The 25277-nt window shown below is 43.5% G+C and overlaps 1 protein-coding gene across 3 annotated transcripts in view; it reads right to left on the reverse strand.

Annotated features, from left to right (window-relative positions):
- Positions 1-1504: 1504 nt before the first annotated feature.
- MAPKAP1 (MAPK associated protein 1) overlaps positions 1505-25277 on the reverse strand; it is a 107807-nt gene continuing 84034 nt past the window's right edge. For all 3 annotated transcript variants that reach the window (XM_085300482.1, XM_085300484.1, XM_085300481.1), the window contains 4 exons: positions 21315-21455; positions 16015-16152; positions 4823-4920; positions 1505-3343 (listed from right to left, as the gene is read on the reverse strand). In XM_085300482.1, coding sequence (XP_085156608.1) covers positions 3218-3343; positions 4823-4920; positions 16015-16152; positions 21315-21455 — 503 coding nt within the window. In that variant the 3' untranslated portion in view covers positions 1505-3217. The remainder of the gene's footprint in view (positions 3344-4822; positions 4921-16014; positions 16153-21314; positions 21456-25277) is intronic.

Consider the following 25277-nt stretch of genomic DNA (forward strand, 5'->3'; position numbering starts at 1 on the left):
GTGCCCCGGCACCGCTCCGTGTCCCAGCACCGCTCCCCGCCGATGCCCCGCTCCCCGCCCCGGCACCGCTCCGTGCCCCGGCACCGCCCCGGCACCGCTCCCCGCCCCGGCACCGCCGCGTGCTCGCGAAGCCCAGCACGGGCGGCAGCAGCACCCAGCGCTGCTCGGAGGGGATCCGCGGGGCCCCGCCGGGTGCTTCGGGCTCCTGGAATGAGTTGGAAGTGCTGCTGAAGAGCAGTCAATTTTTCACCTGTTTGAAAGTAAACATAAAACCTATCAATCCGGTTCGAAACAGAGCCTTAATCACCTGTGCTAGATGACGAGCCTTTCGGCACGATCCCTGTGCAAAGCAGCTTTTGCRCATGTTTTATATATTGCTCTAAGTAATCCCTGGCTGTGTTATTCAGCCCACGGGATAGTGTATCAGCACCGCAGCCCCGACGCTGCCACGGCTGCAAGATCAGGCCCGCAGCAGGGGACCTCTCGGCGGCGGCCCCAGCCGGGCGCGCGCCGGCAGGCTTTCGCGCGGGGCTCGCAGGTGGTTTTTTGCTAGCGCAGGTTTTGCTACGTGATGTGCAGCTGGTCATAAAACCTCAGATGCAGAAGTAGGCCACATCCCCTTCGAGCCCCAGAACTAAGGGGAAGTTCAGTAACAGCGAYGCTGCCAGTGGGCACCGAGGCGCTCGAGCGAGGAGCCGTCCTCGTCGCAGGAGGCAGCAGCCACCCTGTTCTGCCCAAGCCTGGTAACAAGGCACGGAGCGAACAGCTTGCTTTCTGACCCAGTTGAATGCCCATCTGAATCAATTAAATCTACAGCTACCAGGGAAAGACCAGCCCGAGATGGATTCGTGCTCAGCTGCGCACACGTTGCAGTCGTGAGCTCCGCTTTAACTCTTTCAGCAAGGATAAATGTTTATTAGGGGGGGAGGCTGTCACCTCAAAACGTAGGTGTCCCCAGAATTTAAGGAAGGTTTCCTCTGGACAGTGTATTAAACCGGACCTGATTTTTAAACTCCCATCTCAGCTGCTCAGCTCTGGCCCCGAGACCACCCGGAGGGCAAACCGGGGCCGTGCGCCCACGGCAGCGTCGCGCTGCAGCGTCACGCCGCACCCCGACGCCGCCCGCAGAAAACGCGGGCGAAAGTAGGAAACTGCCGCGGTCGACAGGGCAGAGTTCGAGCCGGGCAGCTGCAGCGCGGCAAGAGCAGCTCGTCTGTCCGTGCAAACGCACCCGCGAACGGCAGCGCCGGCCCGGGCGGGCGACTGCGTGCCCGCACGCTGTATCGCCGTTTACACGGCCGAGTTTTTTTATTATGTCAATCTTAAGGTGTTACCGAAAGCAAAAGGTGAATATACTGAATACCTTCTTACAACACTTAAGTATAAGCTCGTGGCRACAGCATTACAGTCATGAAAACAAGTGGAAGTCTTATGTAGTTTCTCATAGGAAAGCARGCAATTTTTTAGTTCATTTAAAAATAACTGAAACTAGGTGGCAAAAAAGAACATTCACATAACAACTTTAATGTTAAATAGTTCACAAACTTGATTAAAGGAGTCATTTACATTGCATTATTTGAAGGTTCTTTCTCCATCGCGTCTATGCTGCAATTGTGCATATAAAATATTTAAAAATGTAATACCGTACTACAAAATACTATTTCTCTTGTTTATCCTTTGCTGAATAATAACCATGGAAGACTGTACAGTAAAGAAAGGCCTTCGCGGTCTGTGGCGAGGACAGAGGACACACTGACAGCATCTCCGGGAAGGCTTCGCGCACTTTCTTCCAATGGAACAAGCTAAAAGTTTAAAAATTGAGAACTTAAATGTAACATGTAACTGACAAATAGAGCTCTCTGCCTTAGTGCTTACTCCTAGACTACGTTAAGGCTCAGAAAGATTTTCTTTATACAAAAGCAAAGTACGAAATTGTAACAGGTGAGGCTGCCTGCAGGTCAGTCTGTGCGGAGCTGGATGGTGGAGGAGCTATTCGCTCTGASCTGCAGAAATCAGAGCGCCACGGGTTTCCGTGGAGGGTCAGTGGTCTTTTAAACAGCCTCTTAGTACCGGAGGCATTTTCTTGATACAAAATCCACTGCAGAAGTTCAGAGAGCTCCAGCTTCAGCGACTCAGAGGYTGATAAAAGACACCTCTGGTGAACCGAAACCAAGACGCAGCTCTGGTTCCCAGCACTCCCATTCACATGGTCCCCAATGTATTAAACATGAACAAGCCCAGAAGAGTTATAAAACCCAGTACAAAGCAKATTTTCATTTTTATTTTTTAAAGACTCATCTAATACTAAAAATAGGTGAAGGTATTTCTCAGTCCTTGGGTGAAAGTTGTCTCAAAGAGCAAGACCAGACACCAAGCTCAGGAGCGACACTGGTTCGTGCTTTGAAAACCACTGCAGGTCCGACACTCAGGAAGATGCACTCATTTTAATTRCAGAAATGCTGCCTTGGTTTTCAAAATACACTGCTGCTCGGAGGCAAGTAACTTCCAATACAATGTACGCAAAGCAGAGAAGCAGAGTTAAGTAAAAGTATTTGTGAAAAAAAGCAGAACAAAAAAGACTTGACTGTCTAAACATTTCCTCACAAATCAGCTCCTCTGCAACGGCTCCCGAGTCTCCTGGCTCGCGGCTGCCTCCTGCACTTCAGCAACAGAAGTGGAGCCATCTGGGACTGCAACCTCCCCCCAAAAGAACTGTGCATCATATGGACCTTGAGAAAGATTACATCTGTTTATTAATAGTAAAAATGGATACATTTGTCCTACATTTTGTTTGTAGAAATTTGATCATGTCACAAGCAATACCTGTGTGTACGTGGGTGTACTACAGATGTATATAATTTATTTTAACCAGGCTGTGAAATAATATGTAATCACATCTCTTCTTGTGATTGTACATAATACAGTAATTAAATGATGCCAGTCTACGTCATTCTCTTATTTCTAATCGAAGGAACCTGAAGCGTAACAGTCTTCTTTCCGGCTGATATGGCTCTTTATTTTTGTCACAGGGGAGACTTCCCATCACCAAAGAGGGATAATCTACCAACCGTGAGAGACTGGATAATACAGATTTTCTTCCCTGGCTGCTCCTGCCTGTTGGCAACAGGAGCGCTGCAGTTCTCGCTCCCACCTGTCTCCGGCTGTCGGGAGCTTCTCCTCCTCCGCGTGAGCAGACAGGTTTCCTCCAGGCTAGCCCTCACTGCTGTCCCGATTTCTTCTCCTTCTGGAAGCTGAAGCTTGTTCTCCTGCTCAGTTTTCTTTGTTTCTGAGCAAAATACTCGGCTCGGGCTGTACTCGCTCGCGACTCCAGAATGTAGTTCACCTGGGAAACAGGGAGTGGTACGCAACGCCGCGGTCACGTCCAGCGCGGAGCCCGGCGCCGCCGGCCGCCCCGCCCCGCTGCTCCGACGCAGTAATGGGCTTCAATAAGGGATTTTATCAGCTTATTAATTCTTTCATTATGATGTTTGCATACTCAGCTCGTCTCAGAGTTTCCCCGTGTTTTGGCACATTTTGCTTGATGAAAGCATTTACAAATGATACTTAACAAGCCTGCTATTCCCTAAATTTATTGTCTCCAGTGCTTTGTGATAATCACATAGATAATTTTAATGGAAGGTTAATGCAAGAATCAAAAAGATAAAAATGCCCTTTGGTCCACCATTAGCTGGTTAATATGCTGTGGCTTAAAACTTGCACAATTTTATGCACTGTAGAGTGTTTCACTTTCATTGCATATTACAGCTTAAGGCATAAAAATATAGGGAATTTTCATGGTCAATAAAGCCTCAGTCTTTCTCACTTGATCATGTAAAAAGCTTAATTTGAGAAGTCTGATTTCTCTGCATCTCCTAATGCTGATGGAATCGGAAATAAACTGGTAACTTATGCACAAAACCAGAAAATGTTCTACATAAACAAATTGAAAACTTAAGGAAAAAAGTACTGTTCAGTAATATTTTTCTCTTGAATATTCATGTTATTCACAGAAAATCTATCTCCTCAGCCTTCTTTTATGAAAGGTCTCAGATTTGCCAAGTGTTCTGTATTATAATAGTTTATCTGAATCAAAAGTAAGGGCAAAAACATTTTGCCTAACAGTTCATGAGTTAAGTACAAAAATATATACATTCACTTTCTATGGCATTAATCAAAATATTTTATCATATGTCAGTTATTCAGCAATTCTGTGAGCTTCACATGGAAAATAAAAGTAAGCATAAGGGGTGGCATGTAAAAATTACTATTTTTTAAATTTTGAATTGCTACAAAATAATAAATTGCAAAAAATCAAGCTCAACCTTCCAACAGTACTATGATAATTTCTTTCAGACAGTAGATCAGTCCGTGTATGTACTGAGCTATAAGACCAGCAAGGAGTTTGATAAAGTATTCTTGTAAAATATCAGAGTGTGAAAGATAGTATTTTTGTTTTGTATGAAGACATGCATTTGGAAAACACATATGTAAAGAGAAAGGAGGAGTGCCCTGACGAGATGACAACCCTCTGCTTGATCCGGCATCCATCTGTGCCCATGAAAATTATTTCAGTGTCACAGACGGGCTGATAATTTTGCTAGAGTCCTCCTGATACCTTTGTATAACATTAACGCTGGCTGTAAGGGACGCTGAAGCGCAATGGAATTTGTGTTTAAACACCCCRTTGCTCAGCCCCGTCCGCTCGCTCCGCCGCCAGCCCGCTGCCGCCCCCGCCGCCGAGCTGAGCCTCCCTAGCACCTTCGTGTCGAAAAAGCCGTAACGACACCCAGAATTTTGGGTCCCATTAAAATTTAATACTCACCTTCAGTACAATTTCATTGACGGTAGTAGCATCTGATTCAAAGTAAAGGTGTTTGTAGTCATGATTGCTTAGATATGTAAGTTTAAATATTGCATGACCTGTGAAGATAAGAAAAAACCATTCAGAACACTCTTCTAAAGTTTCGGCAGCGCTTGTGTGCCTGACAGAAGAAAAACACAGATGGTGATCTTAGCATACCATCAGCACAACAGAAGGAAGTAATGAAACGCTGACAGGCTTCTCATGTCATTTCAATTTAAGGCAAGTGGTGGCTTACAGGAGCAGCTGAACTCTATTCARTGAAGTTCATTTTCCCATCACATCCCCACTGCAGGAAATGCAAAAATCTATCAAATGGCTAGTTAGCTCCTATTCAGCCCAAGACAGTATTTCAGTCAAACTACCACATTAGAACTACTTTATGTAACTACTCACCGTATAATCATCACACGTAGAAGATAAGCGCTATATTTAAAATTAAAGGCCAATTAACCATGGAGTTATCACTCCAAAAATCTCTCCCCAAAACAACACCCAAACCCACTCTGGTGCTTAAGGCAAAGGAAAATGTCATTGTAAGACGTAGAAGATGCAACACTGATAATATGAAAAAGATACTCAAACCCAGGAATCCCACTTGCTACAAGCAGAACAATCCAAATAAAAGCATAACCATAATTCTTATCTATGCAGTGCCTAGCTGGTGGGCTTCACTGCTGCTCAGTCCCAAATGGAGGTTTTAAGTGATTAAATGGACATGATCTGATGACAGCTAGGGAAACCCCGATGGCTGCCTTTGGAGAATGGCACAGAAGCTACTGACCTTGGAGAGTAATGCATGCAGGACAGGAGGGACAGCTTTAACATTAAGGTCTATATGCAAAACATGTAGGAAGGCAAAATATCCTTCACTTGTATGGACATAGGCTTYTCCATCAATTTTTGCATAATTTATTGAGCAAAGTTAAAAATCCATAAAGTAACAACCACATTASTGTAAAATCACCTCTTCCCTGAAGGCTAATCTGAAGTCTTATTTACATTATTTATTTATCCAGATTTTCAAGAAGAGACAGAAGTATACTCCGGATGTGTGGCCAGAAAATTTGAGACCTGAGTATTGTATTGTGACATGTTAATTAAACACCATTATGATGCCCTAATCTGGAATATAAATTCTATATTGAAAGATTGGCTAATAATTAAAAAAAAATCTTTGAATCATTTGGCACATGCTGCCTCAGTAGTACTAACACCACTAGCAGGGGATGGCAATCCCTCCGTGCCTCAGCTACRGCGCAGGGCTGATCTGAACACGTGCTGCTCCTGGAGACACGATGCAGAGCTGGGAACCATCGCTCTGACATTTCCCCTTGARCACGTTAACATTAAATACAGCTACACAAACTGATTACTGAAAATTAAAATAAAAATGGCAGAAAATGTGGCCCAGAGGGTTCCAAAAGAGCTTTTCTTCTGCTTGCTTTTGGACGTTTATTTGGTGATTCTTCAGCACGTCCATCAAGACTCTTACAGCCACGCTAACGGTTTGTTCTACGTTTTCTTTATCTGAGAAGTTCGCCTCCCGACAGCACGCTTCTCCCGGAGGCTGCGGGCCTCCGGAGAACGCAAGGAGACCCTGGAAGAGCCCGAAGGACCCGGCGCGGCCTTTCGCGTCTCTCGAGACGGGTCTCCCTCCCACCGCCCACTCTCAGTGTAAGCGGGGAGCGGCGAGGACTGCTGCACCGCTCCTCCGCTCCGGCGGCGGGTCTGAGCCAGCGACGCTCGTCCCGAGGGGAGGAGGCAGAGAGGACCCGAGGGACCTGGGGACTCGACTGCGGAGGGTTTAGGCAGACACGCGCCTCTGGGGCCCTGCCTGCACGTCTGCTCTGTCCGGCTGATGCTCGCAGCCTGGAACGTCGGCAAGGAAATTAAGTGAGGTCACGGGCCTCGCTGTGCCTGAAGCAGACACCTCCCTCGGTACCCCCATCTTTCTCTTACCCCAGTGATTTATTCCTTCTTTCCGCCTAAAGTATTCATACAGCTGACGGGAGCAGAACGCAACTTTATTTCAAGCGCTTATTCCGGGATTGCAGAGAGTCAGCTCTTTCCGTAGCAATTAGAGCACAAGATGCCAGTAACAGCTCCGCCGAGCGCTGCGGCAGCAGACAGAGCTCAGCGGGTCTCCGCCGAGCCGCTGCACCCGCGGAGGCCCCCGGCGCTGCCGAGGCGCCGCGGGCACGGCCGGGGCAGCGGACAGGCTCCCGCCCCTCCGCTCGCCGGCTGCTCTCGCTCCCACCTTTCGGGCAAGGCGCTGGCTCGGGCACGGGCTTGTGCTCCTGAAACGAATCCCGGGAGTCACGCGGCAACGCGAAGCTGCCTCCGAGCTTCGACACAAAGCAGCGCACGGCGCAGCCAGGCGCAGCCTGCGGTGCAGGCTACCTAACGGCATTACACACTCTGACAGGTGATTCACTGGAAAGAAGCTAAAAAGGCTTTTCTTTAGAAAGCCCTGTTACAGTATTATGTTTATGAGCGCCTATGTCCACATTATACTATTTACTGCGTGAAATATTAGTTCATTGGAAACATAACTGGCACTTTGTTCTGCTGCTATTCTAGCCAGATGGAATTTATGAATTGTGAGATTGATTTCCATTTGCAAGAGTAGTGAAATACGTGACGAACCTCTTTCCAATAGAACACCGCCCTTGACAATTCAGAGATCAATAGGAACTTCAATGTTTTTGTATTTCCATACAAGAATACTTGGTAACAAACAACAGTAGCTCAAGCGGTTTCTACCTTACGTGATGCTAGAATTAAAATAAAAGCAGATCTTATATGAACGGCTTCAGTGCCATCTCTTTAGGAGAATAACGGTTTGTTGTCCTTCTGTTTGTTTGAAAGGCAAGTGTTCAACTCCAGCAAACACCAGTGCTGTCCTTCACTGCCTTACAGAGAGACCACCAAAAAGTGGATTTACTGCGAGCTGCTGAAGAGGAGGGCACGGGCGAGCTCGTGTCTGGTGCCTGACGTCAAGAGATAACTCAACACGGGGAAATTGTAATAGTTTGCAATCAGCATCTATCAGCCATACAATTGGAAAATACATGTTATTCCCATGTATATTTGGCTGCTATAACGTTTTTGGAGAACAAGCGCAATTCTAGAAACTCGTCTGTTACAACAGCTTTTTGTCGTGATGCATGTGCCTGCTATAATGCGAGTTCAACGCATCTAAACAGCTCGTGTACCAGAGCACCCCGCRGCTCTGCTCCGGGCTCGCTGGCAGAGCGAGCGCCTCGAGGTCCCGCTGCGAGGGCGCATCCCCGCGACATTCGCCCGAGCACCTGGTCGGCGTCCTCCCGGCACGGCGAAGCGGCAGCCCGGCTCAGAGCTGCGGCAGCCCCGTCCAGCCGCCGCTTCGCCGAGGCCCTCGGCCCCCCGCACCGGCAGCGAGACCCGCTGCCCGCGCCCTCGGCTCCGTCCTCCGAGWCTCTGCTAACGCTCAGCGCCGACGAGTCCCCGCTGCCGCCCTCTCGGCATCCTGTTTGATCCAACTGCTCGGCACGTCGCCTGATTTTTATCACTACTGCCCAAAAAGCGARGAAAGAGGCTAGTTACGGCATGAAAACCCCCTTCCAAATCCGGCAGCACAGCCACACGGATATCCGCCGCCCCCGTTTCCCCCGTGCCTTTCCTACAGCGTTTGATGAGACCGCGTTCACGCGAACAGTCTGCGCGCGGCGCTCCAACCCCCTCGGCACGCCTCCGCTTCACCGGGTTCACAGCCAGAAGGGGAGAAACACTGCTGAATTCACATCCCGAGAGCTGGAAAATCTTYTGCAAATTGCTGCAAACTACAATCTTGGAAAAATATATAAAAGCTTTATGAAGTCCATCGTACTTCAATTTATACAGTTGAAAGCAAATTTGCACTTTTTAATCACAGWAACAAACTCTTTTTAGCAGAGACCTAGTCTAAAAAAAATATACCCTTACACTGAAAGCAATGGGAGTATATGACTTTACACAACTAAAAAAAAAAATGTTTTTTAACCACATCTGCTGAGATGAAAAGTATTTTTTTCTTCTTCCCCCCTCCCCCAACTCAGACTGTATGAAAAGGCTGCTTCTCTTTTGCCAGTGCCATTCTTTACAACAGTACCACTAAAATAAATCACTAATTAGATGAAAGGATGAAAAGAATATTCATGAATTGGACAAAACAGAAAACAAACACAGGGAAATGCAAATTTATGTTAATTTTCAATATACCTTGATGATTGCTTTGTCATTACAGAGCCATAAGGCAGAAGTCACCAATTAAGAGATATTAGTGCAATGAATAGTGAGAGAAAGACCTCTCTGAAGAACAAAACACGTACGGGCATCACTTGACATTACTGCAGCTTTTCACCATTTCTAAAGTTGTTACTTTAACAGGACTAAATCTTGAATTCTTTTCTCACAGACTCYGAAGGGACTGCAAAGAGTTAAAAATAGACTAGTAAACAGGCTAGAAATCATGAAAATAAAGGTAAATTTACTTAAAACTTTCAGAATGAAACCTTGTAACATCTCTTCACCTACTAGTGTTATATTCAATCTAAAAGCTCTGTGGAGAAACTTTGCTGTTTTGAATCTGTGTATGATACTTCAAAAACGCAAGTATTGCATCAGCATCAGAACAACCAGCTTCATAAACCTCTAATGAATAAGAAAACTTATAAATTTRTAACAGGAGGAAAAGTTTCTTGCAGAAAACCACTCATTTAGAGAATCGATTTTCTCATTGTTTGAGACTGGAGGACGAAAAGGCCCGAGCCACGTGAGAAGGACGGGCAGGAGTGCTGGGGCACAGCCCGTTCCCTGGGCATCTCCCCCACAAAACTCGTGGTAACGGAGGCACCTGCACCCCGACACCTGCCTGCAGCAGCCCCATCCACGCACCTACTTGTTAGACCCATCTCCTTTCCATTATCGCAAATATCTTTATAAAACAGACATGCAATTACTTATGTGCTGAGGGTGAGCCTGCAAGTTTTAGCTGCATCACAGCAGCAGCTAGATCTACCAGGGATATAGTCCTGAGCTCCATTAGTGACACAGATCTACTGGGAATATTGCACTGGGTATAAAATGTGGGGTTAAGCCCATTTTGTGTAACGGATATTTCTCCGAGAGAGGCAGGTGCATTTTTTAGAGCTGATCTGTACTTCAGAACTGCTGCAGAAGCTACGGATGAAATCCTGACCCCACCGACGTYGATGGAAAGCTCGTACTGACCCGGGGAGCTGGGATCCCACACCGCAAACCTGACTGAAGCGCTGAAGCAGGAACAAAAGATACGGATGCAAGAGTGACGCACCGTGTAGAGTTAAAGGAAAGCTGTAGTTTACTGGCCTGTTCTGTTCTTCCAGGAGCAGCATATTTCCAGAACACTTTTCCCACAACTCAAATATTTATATTCTACCATAGGCTTATTATAAAACACTGCTATTAGTGGATGCCTTGTTTCCAGATGTCCTGAAAGCAGAGTTGCAATTAAGAAAGTGCTGCATATGACCAGTTTAATGTCAAATTATGGTAACTATTCGCACATCTGGAATCTTTTTGCAAAGCCTTTTATTTCTTCACTGACTTATTATCAAAGGCAGAAAACCAATAAAGGTTCTTTCAAGAGTGCTGAAAATCGAGGTGGAACCCAGGGTTGCCCAAAATCTCTTCACCAGCAACCTTGTTTTGGATGAAGATGATAAATAAATCAAAATGCACTAAGCAGTGTTTCCACATGGCAATCGCCTCCTTCCCGGCGCCTGCACCTCATCAATCACGCCATTGTCTGCGCGGAAGGCGAGCCTTGTAAATGTCATCTCCACTCAAGCCCAAGGAGAAGCGCATCAAAATGCAGCGAGGAGTTTTAATTGGATAGTGTAATTAAACTAAAAAACCCCAGCAGACTAGCTTTGACAGGATAGATGAAGACCCCTTTTAATAGGGCTACAAAACATATTTGTTAAAAGGATGAGGCAATGCTCGCTCCTGATTGTGCTCCAGAGTACTTTTATGAAAAGGCTATYGACTCACGGATGTATTTAATAAGTTTCGGCTAAGTTGCGTGCGGCRCTCAGGCCGGAGCCGCTCTCGCCTCCGTGGCGGGCGGCAACGCCTTGAGCAAGCTGGCTGCTCTTCCAGCCGGGCCAACGGATTMGCGGCCAGCCGCTTTCGCGTTGGGTGAAACCTTACAAACCGATGCCGAACCGGCCAACCTCTCTGGTGCTACAGGGAAAAGCAGTCCCGGTGCCTGCCCTACGGCACGGGGCACGCGCAGGACGGCTGCTCCCGGAGTCCTAGCACGAGCACAGTCCTTTGCCTCCCGTAGAAAATAGGAAAACACAACAAAATCAAGCACCATCTGTGACTTYGTACGGTTCCCTCGGAGGCATTTAACCACTCTGCAAACAACACATCCACGTGCGTTTGGACTCGCTTCTTTCTGCTACATACTTTGAACCATCTTTCAGGCAAAGCTGGAGTCTGAAGCACTCGCTCTGCTGAGTCTCTCTCCTAACCTTTGATCAGGACCTGTCATCAGGACCTTCTGTCCAGTATGTACTGTCTTCTGTTACTTCACTTACTGCATTATCCACAGTGGGAACATTAATATTARGAACTACCACAAAATATTCTGTGTGAACAGCTGACCATTCACAGAGCACATGGGTAACTGTTCCGTTTCTCCCAGCTCCCAGATCCAGCGTGTTACCTCTTTATTTAAGCTACCTTTGCAGCAAGAATCCACACCTTACTAAAACTCTATGGTTTTGGTCCTTTCATAATCCAATAATGAATTAATTAAGGTAGTATTACCCAATGTACATAATCCGGAGGAACTTGATACTGAATTAAAACATCAAATACCTTTAGCTTTAAATGAAAACTACATAAAAGCATTTCAGCCATCACTTCGGCTATCACTTACAGCCAGTATGAATACTGCTAGAAAAGCTATTTTCGTGCAGATGTGGAATTCAATGGGAAAGACTGACTCGTGTAGCAACATCAATCAAAACGTCGGCTTTGCTGGCAGCTTTCGACAGTAAGGCAGGTTCAAAGGTCACAGGATAAAGAAAAAGCCAAGCTCTGGTTCAGCTCTAATATCTCCTCGCTGGAAGTCTTGCAAAGGTACCTACCCCCTTCTGTACTAGGCTGCTTTCATTAATCTTCTTGCCATCTTTTTTAACTAGTCATGCAGAACCGCTCGATAGCGAGACATATAATGGGGAGGCCCTGTGCCTATTACCAGGTTAACATTCTGTTAAGCCCCAGTGCAACAATGGAATCAGAATTTAAAGGAAATCTTAAGCTGCAGGGTGCAAAGCAGGCAATTTAATTATAAACTGAAGTTACCAGTGTATTCTGTGACCTATAGAACACCTTTGTTTAAACTACCTTAATACTAAGGATATTTTGATCCAGCAATTGAGATGTATCTGCTTAAAAAAAAAAAAAAAAACTAACAAAACCCAAGGATGAAGAATATTACTTCAGTTTCGATTAAATTATCACAAAAACTTGATTTCTGCATCTCTCATCAAACTCACCTGAACAGGAAAAAAAGCCTTATTTTGGAAACTGTAAGTTTACTCAACTGATTATTCTCAGTGGTACTAAAAGCGGTACCTTGAAATCTGCCAGTCGCCCTCAGAGCATCAGTGCCGGCTCAGTGCTCCTGTGGTGCAGATGCCGAGGCAACCTGGTAACCCCAGCCCTTCAGAGGGACGGCAGCTAACGCATCAATCACAACGCACACTTTGTCCACAGTGCACTTCGTAAAAAATGCAGTGCTCAGTGACACTGAAGTTTTTCCCTTGTCCAAATAACGTAGGAGACATTAACAGAATCAGATTTCCTTTAAATTACACTATTGTAAAGGGATATAATTGTATTAAACCTATTATGTTGCTTCCTTAAGACTTTATATTATGTACACTTAATTGAGATACAAAGCTCTTTTCAGCTATAAAAATGACAACTACTTTATTAAGGTTTAAATCTTATTTCTCAATGATAGGATGCTTCCTTTCAAGATTTGAAATGTTCAGAATCTTTTGTGATAATCAGACTGAACCTGATTTAAACAAGCAGTTTATATACAGTGTTTTCAGGTTCTAATGGCATTTGATTTAGGTAGTAAGGCCATTACCTCTTCTGTCTAAATTCAAGGAGTCTGATTTAATTTACAAATAAAAATTCAAATGTTAACCCTGGCCTACTACAAGAACAAACAAAAATAATCAGCTATTCCTGCCTACAATATCTATACTAATGGTAAATTAGATGCCAAAGCTTTCCATTTCCATTTTCCATTTTCACTAAATGCAACTCTCTTCTGTTAACTTACAATAAAGGGAAGCTTCACCTTCTACTAGAATGGCTCCAAGTCCATCTGTAAGCATTCAGAAAATGTGAGCCTTGGAGCTGTCAAGTCCTTTAACACTCACACAAATGTTGCTAAAGCTTCGCTGCTCGAACCTGACTTTTCAGATAGAACTTCAACAGAAAACAAGCCTTAAAAACTCTACACTACATTTATACACAATTTCCATTTCTACACTGCTGCAGAAAAGTACCAGTAAAAACTCTGAAATCTCTTTACTCCTCAGAATACAGTAAGAGCAAATCAAAATATTTAGCTGTGTTATCATGTGCATTAGAACAGTTTTTGCATAGACCTTCAGTTATACAACGACCAAATTCCTTTCACAGAATACCCTGCCTAACCTAAAAAAGAAAGGTCATATTTGGATGCTCCTGTAAACCGTTTACCTCTCTTCAACAATATAACAAGGGTGGTAATGGAGACAATTCTAGCAAAGCAGTACTCAACTTTATTATAACCCTAATTGCTAACATCTATGGAAAGCAGGCACTTCAATAAAAAAATACACCATGTTTTCACTCACTATAACTGTATAACCACTGTTACATGTTGCAGGACACTTTTGAAAGACTAGATGGAGCATATTTGTGTTACAAGAGATAAAAACAGGAAAACAAAATATATTGCAAAACTCCAAGAGCTTATCTTTACTCAGCCTCTCTTTCTTTACAGTAATTCATTCAAGGAAGATCCAGGAATAATTTTTGATGTAAACTCTGCTACAAACATATATCACTATGCTGATAAAAATCACAGACAAAACTTGTGAAATACAGTGAGTTTCTCTCCTTTATGCTACTAAAATAACTTTTTTTTTTTTCCATTTAAAATTCCAACAGATACTGATCTGCCGTTAAGAGTTTCCCAAAATGCATCATTCTGGGATGTCACACTAAAAGTCTTTTGTGCTGACCTAAAATAATGACTTTGGGAACATCTTTAGTGAATCTGAAGGAGGCTGGCAGATTTCAGGGAGACTTATTTTATCCTTTTAGAATTATGTTGAACACTTATTTAATACGAAATTTGAAATGATTTTATGAATGGTCATGTAAAAATGAGTAAATAAAAACCCTCAGCATCATAAAGGTTACCTTTGTCAGAACCTGCCAGTGTCCCTGCAACAGTGATCGTGGCTCTTCGTTCAAGGGTCTCCTCGCCCAGCTACCCCACTGCTGCGGCCGGGCTGCATTTGGAGTTTGAAGCTGTATTCCCTGCCTCGCCCAGGTTTGCGGCTTGCTTTGTGCGGGTGCCTTGGCCGCCCCGTCCCCTAAAGCAGCACCTGCTGCCTCTACGGCGGGTGAGCCCCCTCCTGCCCAGGACGCAAGGGCTGGGGACGGTCAGGGCCTGCTCTGGGGCTGCACAGACCAGTGTGYCACCAGGAGCAGCAGCCCAAAACCGGGGTGCTCAAGGCTGAATTTTCAGATAAAGCYCAATTTTTGGGGCTTGGTTTTACCACCGCAAGTATCCGCATGATGAAAAGTGGCTACAAACCCAGATGTGTTTAAGTATTTACACGTGCAAAACTGCACCTTTACCAGCAAAACTGGGTTGAGCCATAGCTGAAAACAAAGCAGTCAGGTATTTATCAAGTGTCCCATGTTTCGAGCTGCCCGCTCGCTAGGGAGTTTCTGCTCAGGATTGTGCCATTTCATGCACAACAAACTTGCCTGAGAGATGGACAAGGAAGATGGTGACTTGACTAAGGGCAGGCAAGCAGGAAGGGGTAATGACGGCAGAAGAACAGCCTTGTGTAATTCCTGATAAAATCTACTGCAGCCATGAATTTGCTCTTCCAAAAGAATTCAACAGATCATTACCTCAGTAAATATGTATCACCAACTCTCCCTATCACCTTGCAAATACTTAATATTTCGCATCCACAGCATTTCTACGCTACAAAAGCACAAGTGCAATAAAATCTGTCCGAGCGTGTGAACCAGAGGTACTTTTTGATAGTATCTAGTTACATTTTGATACCACTGGGAAACACTGGTTCTTTCTTGCCAGGGCACACCTCCCTTACAGTCCTGTCTTGTGCTTTTTAAAACAAACGACACAAATATAGACTCTTATTACTCCACTGACAGAATAAGCAAAAGCACTTGGCTCCTGCAGTCATGCTCCGAAGGTTGCAGACACTGACCTCTTTGCAGGAACTGGCTGAACTGCAATGCCCGACCCATCTTCCAGCCAGGTCCCCTCTCCCTCCTGGCCCTCTCTGGTAGGCACAGTCAGTGCTGGTCTGAAACTAAATTCCTAGAGTGGTAGGTCACAACCCTGGCAATCCTGCAGCCGTGACTGAAGCAAATTTGAATTGCACTGATAAATACCATTGTATATGTGAGACCCTAATTTGTATCTAGGAACATAATTGTTAAAATCCATTTAGGAGTTTAGGAAGTTCAAGAGATAGTGTAATTTTGACTATTGTGCTATGGGGCTACACACTAAATAGGCAAAACCAGCGCTTTTGGTGTGAGACTATTAGCAGCTACTGATAATGGGCAAAAAATGCTCTTAATGATGCAATTAGCTGTAAGCAGTATTAAGAGGACACTCATAAAATGGGTATCCGTATACAGAGTGTGCTATATAATAGAATCAAGTCAGATTAAAAACATCCTATAATGAATAAAATATACCTACAGAAAGAAAAGGACATGGTAGCAATAATTCTTTGGGCATCTAGCACATACAGAGAGGGAGAGAAGAGAGAACATAAATAAAGAGGACTACTCACTTGGGCTTTTTTCTTCCGCAAGGTCACAGGCACAGAGGAGTTCAGAATCGATTGAAATGGGTTTCTGCTTAATCCAAAACTTAGTGCTAGCCTTCTGATTAGTAACAGGGTCTATCTCTACCTTGTCTCCAGAAATACCTGAAATGAGAAAGAATAGAAAGCCACAATAGTGATATGTGTAAGCGATTTCATATCAGCCATTTGACACACTTTATAAATCTTAAATGGGATGAAAGTATATTACCATTTTGGGTTTTTTGAAAGAACACGAGCTTTTGAAACAAAAAATAAATGATTATCAAACTGCATTGATCATCTGCATTTTGTTCTCCTACCTTATTGAGGAAAAAAGGATAACAATGACAAAGAAATATCACAAAAAAATATTCTTCCCAACACATACAGAGCTGTTCTGGAAGCAGTAGCTAAATGAACTGCAAGTTGTATATAAAGATACTGATACTTTTTAAAGTCGCCACTATTATATATAATAGACACTATCACATAGTTGTCACTCTTCTATCTGCCACACAGCATATGTACTACATACATTATACGAGAGGACAACACATGTTTTTAGTATTACMCTAACACTCTTTGTGTTAACCAGACACTCACAAAGATGCCCAGTTGCAGAGATCCTGTGCATTTTTACACTGCTGGCTTTTGCAAGCCAGCTCTAATGAGGCTGTTGTGAAAGCAAGCTGAGGATCTGTGTAGCTGCTGGCACGGGCTCCAGGCCCTGTTCCGAACACGGACTTCCCCAGATGGCTCGGGCTCTGCTGCTGCTGTGTGCAGGCTGACCTGGATACACAGCCTGCTTTAACACGCCGAATCCTACCCCAGACCTTTTGTGAGTGAGAGCAGAAAAYGCTCACTATATCATCACTCCAAATGTTATTCTTGCACTTGTGAAAGAACAGCCTTTCTATTGATCTGGGACTCTGCAGAAGCAGGCTGAAAGTTTGCAGTTAACAGGACTCTACCCTGGGATACACAGTGTAATTTATAGCCGTCTTTATCACAGCATTACAAAGCGAAAGCCTTGCTATGCTGTGCTCACAAACAGAAGATCATTGTTTAGTATCTGTTGACATGACTGAACAAACTTCTCAAGGTGCTTCTCATACTGAGATGCGTGGAGCCTTAAAAATAATTACATTTTTAAGTCATGAGTTATAGGKGAAGCTCATGATAAAGTAAAAAAAGGAAGCAACAGAGGAAAGAAGTATTTAAGCACCATGCAACTCTTGCATCTCCAGGAAACCATCTGAGATAACCTCTTCCCTCTTGAGGATTCTAGTTTTGATACTTTGGAATACATTACGCTTGTTTTGTCTAAAGTACAAGAAAACTTAYAGCAGCTGACAATAAACTTCTAAGAGATGTGACAGAAGAAAAATAAAATGCCACRCTTGTAACACCTTCCCCAAGCCTCCAGAATTCCTCCAGAATTAACCCAATGTTCCTGAAATCTGGTCGCAGCTTCAGGACTCGCAAAGCCCTTTCGCTTGTACTTTAYGCACTCTGAAACCAAAGCAGGCAGATAGCAAGTAACACATGCATACAGCAGGCATCTTGCTGCAGTCCTGCCCGCTAACCGCAAGGTAACCTTCATTTTAACCCTGGCTATTGTAAGAAAGGTTAGARTAATTCCTCTCCTCCTTTGCTGTTAATCCAACAATGCACTTTGTCATTAAACATACGTCACATCAGAGAGATCACATTTCAATTAAGCACTGTATCAAGAGTCCAATTAATACCAGGACTACTAGAACTACGTAATTTGAGCAGGCTGATGGGGTATCTGGAGCCCATTTTGTTTTGTAATTTAATTTTAAACAGATTATTTAAAACGGGCTTTGTTATTTTACTGTAATGGTTAATTATTCAAAATGGCATTTCCTGCAGTTTAAGAAAAATACATGACGTCAATGATACAAGTTCTTATTTTCTTACTGTAAAAAGTCAAGGCAAGTTCTAAAAATAAATGTGTAAAACCTTTGTGTATAAATAATCCTTTCCCCTATCCCTTCCTTAAAAAGTTCAYCCCTGGAAATATCCTTTTAAAAATGTTCATTGCACATTCCTACAACTTCAGAATTCACAGTCAGTCAATATTGTTAATGTACCTTGTTAATTTGATAGGATTTGTCAGGTAACTCCACTGGAAAATTATATAAAACTGTTCCAGATGAACAGATGATAGTGACATGAATTAAAGTGATAGAACAATAGTGGAATATAAACCAGAAATGACACCCAAAGTGGCTGTTGATTTATTGCCATCCTGAGTTTGGTTCTGGGCTTCCATGTATATTAGTGCTACAAATCTGGGTCCATTTAGCAGAGAGATGCTCATACATACATCACCAGCTCCTGCTCCAAGCCAAGGTCACTCCCCATTGCATCAATCTTTTCAGCAGAGGCTACTTCACCAAGCATGGATTTTGTAACCATCTCAGATGTAACAGACTTCCTCCTCTTTCATCTTTTTTTTATCATGTAAAATACACTTTAACTTCTATTATTTTTATCTGCAAATTGTTGCTGTATACTTCATCCATTATTTCTTTATCTCGACATCACTAGCTTAAGCTCACACACATCCAAAGAGCACACTGACAAAGAACGTTCTCTTCTGTGTTATTGTTCTCACAATCTGTATATGTTTAAACCTAAAATCAGAACAGTATTATATATGTGGCTTTTACACTCTCTGTATCATAGCAGAAATTAGTCATTTAAAAAAAAAAAGTAAAAATGCTTCCTCTACTATTTTTTAAATTCATTCAGTTTATCAAAAGAAATGCCACTGATGTTGCAGACCAGCAATATTGCTCTGTTCTTGCTTCCTTTGTTGCTTCTAGCAACTGCCTCTCCTTTTCTTTTCCAAAATATTTGCAGCAGTAATTTTCCAAAACTATATGCTTCCTTTAATTTTGATAATGCAAAGCAAGTACATCTTACTCCTTCACAATGTGACTGAACCTGGGTAGAAACGTTGACAATAATACTATATGTGCATTACAGTGTGACACGAGCTGAACATAAAACCCTAGCTCCTGAAACTGCTGTGGCTAAAGCTTTCAGCTGTAATAAAACCCATCACTCCAAGGGTGGTCACTTATCCCCTTGTTATTTGCATAACTCCTTTTACTATCAAGAAGAACTATCCACCAGGATAGAGAGGATTGAGCTCACTCCAAAATTTTTAGTATATCTGACCTCAAACTCAATTATAAGGCCTCAAATAGCTAAAATGTTTCAAAAGGTACCAATATGCAAACAGTGTTTCCCAAACGCAGCTGGCATCACTGTTACCTGTTCTACACAACCGAAGAAGAACCCAGGACAGAACCTATGCAAATTAAATAAATAATATTCTTRGGCATTAACAACGTGTCAGCCATCTGGACAGAATGCAAACAAATTATGCTAAGTTTTTTTCTCCACTGCTTCTGGGTTCTGTCATGTTTAAACACCCTTCCTGTTACACCTGTGAAACAGGGACACCCCCCTACCCCGAAAGCCACTTGAATGTTTTCAGTGAAACCACTGAACAGTCCCATGTTTTTCAGCTCGCTGGATGCAGACATGTTCRTGCACTGCTACCAAGATGATCAATACTGCCAATAAGGGAGCAATCTGATGATTTCAGCTTCTCAGTGCCCTCAGTCTTCCACAAAAATCGTCCCTTTGCTACTGCTGTTATATAAAACTAAARACAGATAAAAATGGTACAAAGAGAAGTCTCTGTAACCAACCATCGTTAAACAGGCACATGACGTTTCCCGAACCGTAGCTACTGATAAGCATGAAAAAATATTAGACGTGATTTTTTACATTTCCGATTCTACGGAGTGGTCTGTCACTTGCAGAAGATTAACACATTTAACACTCAGCAGCACTAATCCCACTAGCACCTCAATGCTTATTTTTAACAGCATTGCTTCTTTAGTATCATAAAATAATTCCAGAAAAAAACACCAATATACAGTTCTTATGACTCTTTAGTGCTTTTGATGCTGTCCATTTGCCCAGAACTTGAATAGCTCACTGGGGGTTCTCTGATTTGTAAAAAATAATTAGAATAAAAAAATCACATTGTCACTGTACTGCCATCAAAAATACACATTTTTGTAGAGTGTTATAAAGGGGAGATTTTATGGTCCTTACACTAGTGGACAGGGTCAGCTCCTTCACTACTAAACAAGTTAGGCCATTTGTTTCATTTAACAGCTATTCTCCCTTAACCATTTATCTTTAGCGATCTGTCATGACCTTTTCAAGCTCTCATTTCTGACAGTTTCCAGATACAGTGAGTCAAACTTCACTGGAAGCAAACTATCACACCCAGATAGTTTGCTCAAAAGCAGAAAACATGCCTAACGCTGTCCTGCTTCAGCACCAGCATATAAATCCTTCCTTAACAAGACAGTTCAAAATAAACCAAAAAAGGCTCCTACGTACAAACTTTAAAGACATATACTTTTATATGTGCTTAAGAATGGACTAGTGGAAATAGTGAGGTGAGAATAATATAGAAAGTGCTATAGTTTAACAATTTACTGAATTCTACAAAATAAACATATTTTGTAAGCATTTCAGCTCCCAATATTTTACTGCTGTACCACTTCTTTCTGGAAGGTATTTGCAGGAATGTCACAGGTCACTTACCAATGCATCATTAATCAAATTTTCACAATTTTAACACAAAGATAAAAAGTCATTCAATCATTTTAAAGCAGTAATGGGGCTTTTATAATTCAAGATTCTGTCATCCCTTGGCCTTCAGGTTTTCAAAAGCATTCAGAAAGCTAAAAGGGACAATATAAAACCCTTAAAGAACACTAGTTATTTTTTGTTCCACCTCAAAATTCTACGTGGTCATGACAATTTTTCAGCCTCAGAAAAGGAGAAACCTCATCCTTCCTAATTGTGCATAGCCTCATTTAAAAATAACAACACAGTTGGCAAGAAGCTTTTCACTAGGACACCCAGATTATATAAAAAAAGAAAAAAAAAAGGTCAAGGTCATTAAGTAATGGCCTTCTTGCAGAAGAAACACATGCTAGCTGACTGTGGATAATAAAAATACTCACATATTTTCAACTGAAAGCAATATTTTTAGCTGCTGAAACGCTAGCGGCCCTACTAAGTGATGTGCTCCACTGTAAAACAGACCAACAGGATGATCACTGCTTTAAAAATGCCTGCGATGGATAGCTAGCTATTGGAGATGCCTGAAGGTCTGAACTGCTCCAGTCTCCTAAGCGTTACAGTACGGATTGATTTACCTAACTGAACATCAGTGGTGAATCGAAGCCTATGGATCATGCTGACTTTGAAGGACTTGTAATGGTGGCTGCTAAGCATATCCTGAACAGTAGCTATATCGATCTGAGGGTCCTCCTCCGAGATCTCTTCTCCTCTTGAACCTGCAAAACAACCCAACAATAATTAGCAATAGGTTTCAAATATAGCATACAATTAAGCTAGCATACGAGTACAGTTATGGTGCTTCAACTGCAGCTTGCAGCAAGGTTTTAGATATAAACGATGAGGACTGTTTGCTAATTTGTTTAAGAAAGAACACAACATTCAGGGTCCTTGCATCTGGGAAAATGAAATTCTCATATTCCTTCCAAAACCAAAATCATTGCATCTTTACAAGATGTTTCAATATAAATCTGTGTCTTGCATGAAATGCTACGCAACATCCCAACGCCAGACTCTGAGACGACACAAGACATCGGTGGGCCGGAGGCACGGAAGGGCGGCGGGCTGCACGTGGTTTGCCAGCCCGGAGGCCAGGCTGAGCAAGGAGAGGGTCCCTGGCCAGGCTGCCAAGCTGCCCGCTGCCTTCCTCCTGCGTTTCCCCGGGGACTGCGTCACCTTCCGGGCCCACTTCGGATGTACGCGTTAGTACAGTTCTCCCGTGTTTCAGTACGTCTCCCTGTGGGGGATTCACCTGAATACTGTCATCTTACTAAAATTTAGCAATACCTTGCTCCTTGCAATCTCAGGCCTGTGGCACAGAACACATGCTTTATTTACTGATTGGTATTCTCAGTACTACTGTAGGTACTAGCTTTATAAAAGGTAACATCTCATTAAGCCAAAATGCCAATTACTGAAAAAATATAACGTACTTTAAAGATTTTTACATTTTATGACATTGGATTAACACCAATTTAAACATTACTACAATGCAATATATAATTTTGCACAGAGTAATTTCTATGCCAGCTGCTAATAAAGCATCTCAGCTCTCAATGATCATTCAGATGCTGTTAGAGAAAGTAGTATAAATATGGCTGAAAACTGATCTAGYTTCTTACAGAAGATATTGAAGAATGACACATTTTGTTTAATACCCCTGCTAATGTGGTCCTAAAAGCTGAATCAACTGCCAGCTCAGAGTCCTAAATTTGCTGCAGGAGATTAATGAAAACTTTATATTTTGCTGCAATTTTAATAATGGGCAGAAAAAATGGTAGAATTTTAGTATAGGTCTTAAAGCTATAGTAGAGCTGGCTAAGAATTTGTCAATTTTTCCGTATTAATTTTATTCAAGACTTATTAGTTGGAGCTGCCACAACACTCTAATGGTTCCTGCACTGACCTTTTACTCTCCAGTGGTGTAAATTCATCTCCCATTTGGGGATTTCAGCTCACGGCAGAGCGACGGTGAGTTCCCACATGCGGGTGCTGCCGACAAGGGGACTATTTGCCAGGAGCGGCAATACCTCCCAGGGGAGGGAAACCTGGCGCTTGGGTCAAATACACACTGCTGGTGYAGAAGCAGCCTTCCTTTTAATGGGATGATTCAGAGTTTCATTGGCTTCAGCACACCAAACTGCCAGGGTAGTGGCCATAAGCAGGATAAACTTAGGAGAGGAAGAAAATCCCAAAACACTGAATATTCTTCCTGTTTGCTGAAGGTACTCCCTTTTCTATTTACTAAGTCAGGAACAAATTTCCCTGCTTACGATAAAGATCGTTCACTAAAARCAGGGTTAGTGTTTGCTGTTAAATGAGTGAGAACACTTGTTCAGAGCGCAYGGGATCCACGAAATCCCCATTTCACGGGCATCAGGCGCACAAGCTTCCCTCCCGTCCGTGCACAGAYGCACGCTCCCGGCCTCCCGTCGCAGTCGCGTAGCTTCCCGACGGAAGGATGCAAACGTGTCTTTTGGGAAGCCAGGGCAGGGAAGGGTTAAGCTACAAATYGCACTGTGCCATATGACTTGAAAAAAAATCCCAAAAAATCAAATGAAACAGCCTCCACCTGAATTTATGCAGAGCCATCTTAACGTTGTAACCACTCTATGCTCCAGAATGACAAGATAAATTGTAATGGCTCCTTCAGAGACATTACAATGTATTTTGTCAAAGACCCCTGTGTTAATGTCTCTATACTATGGATTATCATAATGTATCATGTCAAACACTCATGCTGCAGTACTTCAGAGGTACACTGAGATATGTCAAACTTTTGGTGCACTTCACCGCGCCGGGAACGCCGCGGCACGGAGGCGTGGGAAGGGAAACAGGACTGCGGCGGCCCGGGCGGCCCCGGGAGCAAGCGCAAGCAGGCGAGCAACAGACACGAAGGAATTGCCTTTGACGGACAAAAACGAGCACGAAGACCAACCGGGCCAACCCCGGCGACAGCCACTGCGAGCCCCTGTAATGCAGAAACGGGTCACAGCGGACACAGCTGCAGCAGCGTGGACCCCGGTGGCCTGGCCACGCTCCCGCTGAGCACCAGGAGGCAATTAATATTATCTCTAATGAAATACCGCCTTTGTTAAGCAGCTCCCAGCACTACTGTGCATAGCTAACTTGCTGCCTTCTCCCAGAGGACCAACGGCTGTGTTTCAACGGTGGATACAGCGGCTCTCGGCTACCCCTCCAGTGACCAGCACCTTCCACAGCTGCTTCTCAAGCAGTGTCAATATGAAGCCTCAGCGCCAAACTGATCTGTAGCCATAAGAAATTTAGAAGGAGCACAGAGAACAGCAACGTATTAACCTCACCCCCGCAGCTCTTGTAAAATGTTCTCTTAAAACACTTCATAAGGACCGAGACTGGCAGCGAAATTCTGCCAAGCCCTACCCTTGTGCTAGTGTGCAGCCCCTGCCCGGCCTTCAGCAAGTCCTAACCTCGCTGTCTGCACTTCCATACCTGGAAAGCGGCACACTAAATACCGACTTTACAAGCCCACTACAAAGCTGAACCATCTCACATTTCCCATCCCCAAATTAAAGGCATTAGGAAGAAAATTAGCAGCCTGTCAGATCATATCCAAGGGAAAAAAATTGTCACTGTAACTTAAAATGTGAATACTTTGTCAGTATTTAAATGGTGCAAGTATTAACTACTGGAGCTGAAGCAAGCTGAACAGTGGGATTTTGCATTGGAAGCATTTCAGATCCTCTGTATATCACACCACCTCTGCTGATTTTGTTTTATGAAGCTTTGTGAATGGATTCAGGTTTACAGAATTTCTGCAGTTGCTGCTCTTGGGAGAACAGCCAGGAACTTCACCATCAAAACAGATCATCTGTCTGAAGATGGCAAGACACTCAGACCCCTGAGGGTGCATTGGATAATAGCAGTAATATCAGTAACAACAGAGAAAAATGCCCTGCAGGGAAAAACCTGACTGCAGAACTTGGCATATTGCTCTTACCCCTGCAGCTCTGTGCAAATGTCTATGAGACTGAAGGAATTCAACAATGGAGAAAAGAGCCATCTCCAAGAGTTGATTGGAGGAAAAATCATAAAAATATTTTCCACATGCAAGCAGCTGTGAATAAACCTGTCAAATATTTACAGGCCTGTCAGGGTATTTGTAATGGAGATCACAATGTGGCTTTTGAATGTAAAAGCTTCTGCTTGGGAAGACAATCAAGTAAAGTGCCTGCTCCAGGTCTATTATTCAGCCCAAGAGCCCATCCAGCTACGCTGCTCCGAAGGCAGAGAGAGCACGCCGGTGCCYGCGGAAGGGATTCCAGCCCCGGAGACAAGCTTTTTCAAGTAACGGCTTGCAGAGGACATGGATACGAAGTTTGCAATAACCTCTGCATTTATCCCTTGGAGTCTATCTAATTAGAGAAGATTTACTTTGCRAAGGAAAAGTAAAAAGTGAAGAAAGTTCATGCTATATGTGGGGGAAACCAGGCACCAAGGGAGACTAGAATCTGCACAAAGAGCAAAGGACGTCCATGCGGGAGGCGTTTCCATCCTCGGAC

This window comes from Rhea americana, unplaced genomic scaffold, assembly GCF_003343005.1.
Source record: "Rhea americana isolate MKP2758 unplaced genomic scaffold, rheAme1 scaffold_164, whole genome shotgun sequence".
Lineage (NCBI taxonomy): Eukaryota > Metazoa > Chordata > Aves > Rheiformes > Rheidae > Rhea > Rhea americana.